At 38.4% G+C, this 10738-nt stretch overlaps 1 protein-coding gene across 6 annotated transcripts in view; it reads left to right on the forward strand.

The window, feature by feature from the left end:
- The window catches only part of Ryr2 (ryanodine receptor 2), a 681083-nt gene that overhangs the window by 427340 nt on the left and 243005 nt on the right, over positions 1-10738 (forward strand). For all 6 annotated transcript variants that reach the window (XM_023700826.1, XM_023700825.1, XM_023700827.1 and 3 more), the window contains exons 26-27: positions 5627-5786; positions 7142-7289. In XM_023700826.1, coding sequence (XP_023556594.1) covers positions 5627-5786; positions 7142-7289 — 308 coding nt within the window. The remainder of the gene's footprint in view (positions 1-5626; positions 5787-7141; positions 7290-10738) is intronic.

Consider the following 10738-nt stretch of genomic DNA (forward strand, 5'->3'; position numbering starts at 1 on the left):
CTCCCTTTGGCATTTTATTCTGCTTTATCGCGCCTAAATCTTCCTACATGCTACTTTTACAGGTTTATTTTGTTTTCTCCAAGATTCCCCATAAGGACATATTTTCTGTGAAGATGCACATGTTTGTGTCCTCATTATTCTGTGATGCATCATTAGTTCTTTAAATAGGAGCTGAGAACATTTTCCTGCAGAATGAGTGTTGGTTGGTGAATTTGACTGTGGGGTACACATGTTCTAGAAATTCACCTGAAGTGTGTGACTGTTCCTCTTTGGTTGTTCCCATTTCAGTGGGCTGTTGTGGGCTGACCTGTCTGTGTTTACCTGTGCTGGCATATCAGAGAGGGGTACATGCTATTCCAACTGACCTAGGAACAGGAATTCCCATGTGGAGCTCACCTCCCCTTTGCTGGTCACTGCTCATCCCTCTGGGGAATTTCTTTGGGGCGTTCTGGAATCTTCACAGCACTTGAGCAGCATGGAGATTTCAGAGCATTGGTAGAGGAAGGAGGGGTTGCTCAGCCCTATATTCTAGACTTGGTTTTCTCCCCCACAATCTCATTTGTTCTCCTGAGACATCTGTTCACCTGAGCTGTATTGCACAAGGACCTTGGGGTATGAAGTGATAAGACCTGCCCATATTCCTGCCCATAATCTGAAAATCAGGACAGAAATACACCTTGCCTCTGCAAGGATCTATCTGGTCCCTACCAAGGGAGGAGCTATTTGATTTCCTCTGACTCTCCCTACCTGTAGACCCTGCCACCTCTAGCCTGTCTCAAATTGGCTGGCTGCCCTTCCTTTTCATCCCAGGACACAAAGTCTTTGCTTTTGGGAGTGAAGAAACAAAGTTTTTACAGTCATCAGGCCCTCTTCCTAAAGACTGTTGTCTGCATTGGATTTACAAAGCTCTTTTAAAACCCCAAAGCTAAAGTTAGCTTTTGTGGAGTCTTGCAATTCCCCTCTTGTAGAGCCAGTAAGTGCTTCGTGGTCTTGCTTCAGGCATCTGAAGTGTGGGGCAGAGCTATAAAGTAAAAAGGGACAGGGGTAGGGGCACAGGACACATTGCTATATTCGGTGTTTATCTGAAAACAAAAAGAAGTAAAATAGAAGAAACATATCTCATGTTCCCCATTTTAATTTCTGTTTCAGAATTAATTTTCTGTATTTGTTTTCTGCAGAATGGTTTTTGAATATTTTCTATACTCTTCTTGCAAAAAAAAATCTGAGCTCAGTATTCATTTCTTGTAGATGTGCTTCCAGCAAAACTTGTTCTCAATAGCTCTGGTGTGCAGTCGTCTGAGGTTTTCTCATTTGTTCCAAGACACTTGAAGGGTTGCTTTGGTATTGAAATTTACAGTTAACACTGACTGAACTTGGACATCATCTTTCCATGTTTACTGCGCACCTTCCACAACATAATGATTTCCAAGCTTCATTTAACTTGATTCATACTAAGCAAGCAAGCGTGGGAGGTGAGGGGGGCTGGGAAAGAAGGGAAGGCTTGCTTCTTAATGTTTCTGGTGTGCTGCCACGGTTTTGTTCCATCACTTTAATTGGCTCTTTGGTGGAATTATACCGAGGGCTTTTTCAAAGGCTCATTTACAATAACTGCTTAGGAGGAACGTGGGTCAGCAGAGAAGGAAGTACCTAACCGACCTGCTGCCTGATGTGACTGTTCAACTGGACCAGCTGCTATCAATTCCTTGTTTACATCTTTAGTAATTTGGTGTAGATACAACTGGTACTTTGCCAGGGTTTTCTGATTGTTTCTTTTGCTTTTATTCTTTTCTCTAGAGGTATTTTAAAAAAGTATTGTAAGGACACTGAACCCCCGAATTTTTGGCTGATTTATTATTCAAACTGCCATTTTTATTATTTGATATCATTATGTTACTTATCAAAACAAGACTAAAAGCTAATGACTACAAAAGAATTTCCATACTTTGGGGTGTGAATGGATTGAATGCGTTTGTTTCATTCCACATAAATTCCTCAGCAGCTGATGCTGCAAGGTGCTGGCTGACATAGAGACCTGACATGTGAAAGCCAGCACAGATACAGCTGTACTATTAAACAAATGGGTTGAAGGAGAGAGAGACTGAGTGGCTGATTCTGGCAGTATTCCCCAGGTGCTCAAGAAAGGTAGACTGCTATTCGTGGTTGTCTTTAATAGGAGCTGTAATTATTTTGTATGAATATATTTAATAACCATATGAATTTCTTCTATATACAGAATTTTACTTACTGAGCCATCTCTCCTTTGTTTCTTTTAAGTGACTATAAATCAATCTAAAATTTTGTTTGAAACTATTTAGTCGTCAAGAGCCATATCAATCACATTTTTATTGTTCATTTTCAAGCACAATAAGATAATCACATTAGCAGTTGTTAGGCCTTTCTGTGCCTTATTACATGATAGTCATAAGATGAAATTGACTTATCTCCCAAAGTACATTTATTTTCTTTTTAAAAGATCATTTTTCTTATAGTGATTTTGTTCTTAGCTCCTTTGTTAAGATATTCTACAAATGAAAAAATGGCCTTATAAATCACTGTTCATACCATTAATTTATATTAGTGAAATATTTATTACATTAGCAGTTTCATGAAATGCAGTTGGGTGAATTTCAAAGATATTTGCTCTGAGGCTATACACATTGAAGTACAACAGACATGGAAAAAAAAAAGATTCTAGGAAAAGTGGTAGTAACTTTAACTTGGATTGGATATTAGATGTTTAAAGGAAGTATTTTATTTTATCTCAGTTTATTTTTTGTGGTACCAGGGATCAAACTCAGGACCTTGTGCTTGCCAGCCAAGCACTTATTCCACTGAACTATCTTCCCCAGACTAAAGGAGACATTTTAAGCTTCATTTTTTCTTAAGTTACTGAAAATCAGCTTAGAAATGAGTATGAATATATTGTTGTCCTACTTGAAACCAACAAAGGTAAATACATCTCCATGCATTTCCACTAGGATGAAAGGTTAAAACAACTTGGAAGCAACTCTGCCCAGGAAGAAGAAGACTTAGGAAACAAAGGAATATGTTATGTCAGTATTACACAGCTTCACGTGTTAATAGAACTTGCCTATATTTTTTACTTGGAAGAACTTCCATTCCTCCATGGCTCAGAGATACCTTCTTGGTCCAAAAGAAACTGCTTGAAAGCCTCTTATTAGAATTGGTTGCCGGTGGGATCCTTCCTGTTTGATGGTGCCCTACAGAAGCATCAGGTGTATTCAATAATTTATAGATTAATATCTGTCTTGATCATTTGAGTGTCCCCTGTGACATTGGGTGGCATTAAGGCTCTGGAGAGTCAGAGAACTAAGAAGAGGGAGAGAGAGAGAGAGAGAGAGAGAGAGAGAGAGAGAGAGAGAGAGAGAGAGAGAGAGAGAGAGAGAGAGTATGCGCGTGCGTGCACTCATACTCCTGCGTGCTGGGTCATGGTGAGTCAGTAAAGGGAATTGGAGCGGGTGGGGAAGGCAAAAACGGGGTTCTGTGTCACCCTGGGAAAGCAACTCCTGGGAACTGTATGACACTTGGGAATTAGACTGTGCCAGTATGAGTGTGTTGGGAGCTCCTTCTTGTAGAAAATATTGGAACAAGAACTTGTATAGGTGCTTGTCCTTACAATTTGCAGCTTCATTTGTATGCGTAAACATCAGAATTCTATCACATACAGTGACTTGTAAGAGCAGCTAACGTGGCTTCTTTATGCAAAAAAAGGAAAGAATATTGTTAATTACCCTTAACGTACAGGATACTAATTTAAGACTGAAAAAACTACCATATATGCTATATAATAGTGTAAGTTGAATGCAGTAATACCATAATTAGTGATAATTATGGCTAGAACAATCTAATCCACTTAAAGCAGAATTTTACTGTGATTTTTGCTTATAGATAAGTTATTTATAAAATGTAAGACTCTTAATACTGAAATAGGAGAGTTAAGGTACAGGGAGCTTTATTCAACTTCAAAGTTAACCAGCACTGCAATGCAGTGGTTCATTGAACATGTCTATTGAATGCCTGTGGTATGCTAGGGACCACCTTAGGTTCCTGGATGCTTAAGTGAACTGAACAAACCTGCTATTCTCAAGGAGCTGCCCTTATAATGATCATTTACAGGTTTATCTTATATTTTTTTGGTCTTTTTGAGGTAGGGTTCTAGTATGTAGTTCAGGCTGGCCTTGAACTCACTTTATAGCCTAGGCTGGCCTTGAATTCACAGCAATCCTCCTGCTTTACCCGGTGCTGGGATTACAGATGTAAACCATTACACAGGATTGCAGTTTTTTTTTTTTAAATTAACTAATTTATTTATTTTTATGTATTCGGTGCAGGGTCTCACTACACAAATCAGATTCCTAGTGATTCTCCTGTTTTCAGCCTCCTCAGCACTGGGGTTACAGTTGTGTGCCACCACGCCTAGACTCAGTCACAGGCTCAGTGCACACAGGGGTGGGGCCAGTGCTGCATGTGGTGCCGGGATGGAACTCCAGTCCCTGCAATCACCTAACCAGGTGCTTAGTCCATTGAGCTATCTTGCCCACCCTTCAGTTTTATTTTAAGGGGCATTTTTCTACATGTTCTGCAATTAATTTTGTAAATTAGCATTATTTTCTAGTGTTTATTTTCACAAAAGGACAGTCTTTACATATTTCTAGTAACCTGACAAAATCCATTTCTTCAAAAATCATGTTTCGAATGGCTGACTGCTGGGAACTATTTTGGACAGTTACAAAAAATGGAACAAAACAGATCAAGGTATAGTCAAGTACTGGTAATAAACCAGATTAAAATCAGAAGCAATTGTGATCTGGGCCTTGTGCGATTCTCAGGAGTGAAGTTGGGTGCTGTGTGTCTGTGGGGAACAGAGCATACTCTTGTCCTTATGTATGTGTTGGTGAAAAATTCTGTAGTTTCAATTTTGCATTTCTTGCCAAAGAGTAGAACCTGAGATGAATTGTTCTAAGACATTCTCTCTCAGTCACAGTTGCAAGTGGCCTTTGGCCTAATTTCCTTGAACTCCAGGGAAATAAATAAATAAATAAATAAATAAATAACTGGCATTACATTTTAGGTGATTTCATAGCTGAGATTTTCTTTCCTTTGTAGCTTCTGTTATTTAGAGATTATGATAGGGAAATAAATTGCAAATACATTAGAATTCCCCAGTAGAATAAAGAACAGTATTTGAAAGGCTACACTGATTTATGAAGCAAATATACATTAATATAACCTTTAAAATTTGAAGAAAAATACAAGTACTTTGCAGGAAGAGAAAACCATCCCATGTTTTAATAGATGAGTAGTATTTTGCTTTAGACTATAAAAATCTCAACTATAAGGAGCAAGTTCTTTGCATCTTTGCAAAGGAAAACTAAGTAGTCATATCTGGTTTATTGTATGAAAATAACAGCCTAAAAGTTGCATAGCTTTTCTTCTTTCCAGTTATGAAATGAAGTAAAAGAGACTCAGGCTTGCTGAATGGTGCTTTGTCACTGGTCACCACTGTGGTTTGTGGAACTTTTGGACGTAGGTAGGACTATGACAAGATTGTCCTAAGATTTTTATGAAAAGATCCATTATGAGCTTTTTTATCATTGCTTTGCAGTTACCAGCTGACAAGTGGATACAAACCTGCCCCAATGGACCTGAGTTTTATAAAACTCACCCCTGCACAGGAAGCAATGGTGGACAGGCTGGCTGAAAATGCTCACAATGTGTGGGCCCGGGATCGGATCCGGCAGGGTTGGACTTATGGCATTCAGCAGGTATGTGACCTAAGATTCACTTAAATGGGAAGTAGAGTAATACCAGCTGGAAAGATTAAATTATGACTATTTCAAAGCTCATGTAGATATTAATTTACTTGCACATATGCACAAAAGCACCTGCGTAGCCTTACACTCTAGAAATTAGATCACCTTACTTTGGATTCTAGCATCCAAAACACCAAGCAGGTGCATGATGAGTCATGCTCCAATCTGGATTTGTAACATGGGTTTGTGGCATTTTCCTCTTTGCAGTTATATTGTACTAGGGACCTTTCCAAAGATATGAAAAGAGTGAAGCAAAATGATAAAGAAAAAATAGATCCAGAATTTCTTATTCATGACCCCTTGGGCCACATGAATATCAGAATTCATACTTTTTTCAGGGTAGAGATTTTCCAAGTGTTAATTTCAGTATGTTACTTGATCTACAGCACCTTCAGTAGAGCAGCAGAGTGAATTACTGTTCTTTCAGCACAACACAAGCACAGTAATACCCAGGAGGATAAAGAGATGGTATTAGTTCAGTTTAGGCTTTATCATGGAATGAGTTTTTGTTAAATTTAGGAAGAAGGAATTTTCCAGGATTTCAAAATTGGGCATCAGTGGAAACTGAAAATGTTGCTGCAGCATCTCAGTGAGCTAATGGAAGGAGGAATTTCCCAAGTGAGCACACTGTAAAGACTTCTAGGTGCTGACACATCTTTTCTAGCCCCTAAAAATAAGTTCTGTACCTCCTCCAAAATTAGGCGTCTTTTTCCCTGTTCTCACTTTTTGTCTGCAACCTATCAGTCTCATTTTATAATTGGAGCCTCTTGTACAATTGATTAAGTCATTTAAATATTCTTGGTATTACCAAGTTTTAACCATGGATGGAGTCAACCTTCGGGGCTATTGGAGAGACATACAATGACCATCAATAATACATTGGGTTTTCTCTAAAGAAAAGAAAGTGGCCTGTTGATTCACCATCACTGAGGGATGGCCGGTACTAATTTGACTCCTCTAATAACAAATGCTCCTCAGCAAATTGTATAGGAAATTGTAGCTGTGTCAGCCCAATACCTGAGACCAGGGCATTGGGAAGATGGTTAGAGATCAACAAACATGGATTTTGTTATTGTTTTTAGTCTCTTGTGTAGAATGCCTGTTTTAAATTGATGCACTTATTTATTTCCTTAAATCTTTCATATTGATGGTGTTTTGGTAGCTTCTGGATCTGAGGATGACAAGGGGAATGTGGAAGGGGCAGCCTCTCACCTCAGAGCCTTTAAACTTTGATGTATCCGATAGCTGCTTTATTTTCTATAGCCATTGGCATTGTTTTGATGGTTGCATACCTTTTTTTCCTTTAGGATGTCAAGAACAGAAGAAACCCTCGCCTAGTTCCCTATACCCTTCTAGATGATCGAACCAAGAAATCAAACAAGGACAGCTTGCGTGAGGCAGTACGCACGCTGCTGGGGTATGGCTACCATCTGGAGGCCCCAGACCAAGACCATGGTACTTGCTTTGCTCTGTTCCTTTTGGTGTATTGCAAAATCAGGTGCTGATTCTTCAAAGTCAAAAGAATACAAGGAAAGGATCAGATAGGGTCTTCTAGTCCAACTGTATATTTAGGCCACTGGCTGGTAGTGGATTTAGTTCCCTGAAAATGAGATTAGACCCATCTGTCAGTGGGGTGCACACACTGACCTTTAGGGGAGGTGAAAGACTTAACTTTGCAGACAGTCTGTGATGACCCCTCCAATGATATTGGCTTCCTCCCTTACCTTGCCAGTGCCCCTCCAGAAGAGCTGATTTCAGTGGGAGCTACTGTTTTACAAAAAATCTCCTCTTCATATTCATTTGTATCAATAATATTTAATTCATGCTGTTTTTACTTAATGAAGTGTTTTAGTCACTTTTCTCTCATTGCTCAGACAAAATACCTTACACTCAAAAGAGTTAAGGTTTATTTAGCTCATAGTTTGTAGAGGTGTCAGGCCATCATTGGCTGGCTCCAAGGAAGCGTGGCTCAGCAAAGGTGCACAGCCATGGCAGGCAGAACACAGCAAAGCAACAAGAAAGAAGAGACAAGGCTCTTTATGTCCCTTATATTTATGCAGGCTACCTGCCTTAGGGCGGGTGTAGCATTCACACACTTAATCCTGGCACTGGACCTTGAATTAATCACAAACTCTAGATTCAGTTGCCTCCAGAAAAGCCCTGTGATCACACGAGGCTTTGGGGAGACATCTAGGCATAAACCATAACAGGAAGACACACTACAATAGATAATAAATATTTCTTGAGTTAAACGTTGGTTTTTTCCTTTGGTGGGACTGGAAATAAAACCGAAGGCTTCACACATGGTAAGGAAGTCCTCTACCACTATGCCGTGTCCAAGCCTATAAGATAGTGGATTTTAAAGGTAGTGTAAGAACATATTTCTTTTAAATAATATTAATATGATTTAACAGAGTTGACTCTTTGGCCCTTTCTCATGCATTTTTATTTTATTATTCATATCCATATTTTAGTACAGGCAAAAATGAAACAACAATTTTGTGTTGTATTATAGTATCTACATTTTTTTCAAGGAATTAAAAAAAAAAAAAAAAACTGTTCCAGATATCTTCTGACTAATATTTTCAGTGCGGTATCTATGCATAAGAATCAATTGAGATCTAACATAAGGATAATAAAATAAAATAATATTTATACAGTCTTGAATAAATACCTTTCATGTGCCACAAGTATGTCTCAGACCTTTGGCACTGCTGGTCACTGCTCCAAGAAACGCTGTAAGAACAGTATGTGTATTATGCTCATTTGACAGTGAAGAAAACTGAGATCCAGGGACTTCTATGTCTTTGCAGTGGCTCAACGTTGGTTGCGAGGCTCTGACCCTGGGCATTCTTGAAGATTTTAGGTTTTGAGTTGATTAAGTTTGTACTCAGAGAGACCTTAGTAGTTACTGGATGCTTATATTTGCTTCAGGTAAAATTAAGTATCCGTTTGAGAAGAGTAACATTCATAACCATAATATAACTTTCTGTTTTCCTTGCAGCTAGTATATATGGGCAATACCCCTTTGGCACTAAGGTTTGAACTTAGATCTTTGGCACTGAACCACTTCCCCAGTCTTTAAAACTTTTTGTCTAGAGCAGAGGCTTCCTAAGTTTCCTAGGCTGTGTTTGAAATTATTATCCTCCCTGCCGTAGCCTCTCAGAGTGCTAGGATTGCAGGCTGATGCCACTGTAGCTGGCTAGTGGCACACTTTTATGAACAGGTGCTGTTAGGTACACACAAGATGCTAAAGAAGATCCGTGTCTCAAAGATTTATGGACTGTATCACCACCATCTAAGAAGTAAACAGGAAAAGGCTTTGAGACCATAAAACACAATTTTAAGAAAGAGCATTACAACAGCCTCCTGTAGAATATATATGCAAAGCTGATGGATTCTGTGTCTGATTATAATTTATGTATGGTAGAGTGCACAGATCTTAAATGTTGTTTGGTGAGCTTTGACAGTTTTATGCACAAAAGTAATTTCAACCAGACCTGTATGTCCAACATGTTTTTACTCCAGAAAGTTTCCTTGTAGCCTCCACAGAGTGATTATTTTCTAAATTCTATCATGAAATAGTTTTATCTCTTTTTGTGGCTTGTATAAATGTAATCACTATACTATGAATTTTTGCATGTGACTTCTTTTGTTGAATGTAGTATTTTTAGGAACATATACGTTTCTGTAAGTGTGACAAGAGTTACAGCTCGGTGGTGCTGCTTTATAGTGTCACACTACACTTCGTTATCTATCTCCTCCTGTGGAAGATTTAGGTGGTTCCTAGATTCTTGGCATTATGAACAATCTGTTATGAACATTTATATACAGAATCTCTGTGTGGATTGGCTCTTTCAAGTCTCTTAGAGTACATTCTCTGGAGTATAATTGCTGGATGATATTTATGTGTTTGTATTTAAATCCTTTCAATTCTGAGAAATCTTTCCTGATACAAGAAAACAATGATTTTTCCCAGAGATTTATTATTTTAGGTTTTATGTGGAGGTTCATGATTCAGTTTGAATTAATTTTCATCGTGATATAAGTTTAAGGCCAAAACTCTTATTTTTTTTCCACATAGGACTAGAAATTGAACCCAGGACCTTTGCACTGAGCTACATCTCCAGCCCATAAAATTATAAAGACAGGATCTTGCTATATTATTAAATTGCCCAGGCTGGGCTTGAAATTGCTATCCTTCTGCCTCTGATTCCCTGTGCTGGGATTACAGGCATGTACCATTTAGGGAAGCTAAACTTCAGTTTTTGTACAGATAGATGTTCAGCTGTCTTGAGACCACTTGTTGGGACTTTGCTCTTTCCAAATTATATTATCCTGCCATCTTTGTGAAAGTCTGCTGAGCACATGTAAGTCGGTGCGTGTCTGGACTAACTGTTCTATTCCACTGTCTGTGATGTAGCTTATATCTTCCTGTCTTTACCTTGATCAACTTATATCTTAAAATGTAGAGGGTAAGGCTTTCAGCTTCTTTATAAAGGATCCCTTTACTCTTATTTTCCCTTTGCATTTCTAACTACACTGTATATTCAACTTTATGATGGAATTACATTTGAGTTTATAGATTAACTTTAGAATTGATGTTTTAACAATATTCTGTTCAAAGTGACAAATGCCTATAATGCCAGCACTCAGGATGCTGAGGCAAGAGGATTGCCACAAGTTTGAGTCCAGCTTGAACTACATAGTGAATTGAAGGCCTGCATGAATTGTATTGTGAGACTGTCTCAAAATTCTAACCAAAGAAACACAAAACCCAGTATTTAGTCTACTAACTCATGAGTATGATCACCCTTCTTTTCATTTTGACCATGTTTTGTTTATTTCAACATTATTTGTAATTTTTAGGATAGAGGCTTTACATATTTTTGCTATATTTATTT

This window comes from Octodon degus, unplaced genomic scaffold, assembly GCF_000260255.1.
Source record: "Octodon degus isolate 3935 unplaced genomic scaffold, OctDeg1.0 scaffold00127, whole genome shotgun sequence".
In the NCBI taxonomy this organism is placed as follows: Eukaryota; Metazoa; Chordata; class Mammalia; order Rodentia; family Octodontidae; genus Octodon; species Octodon degus.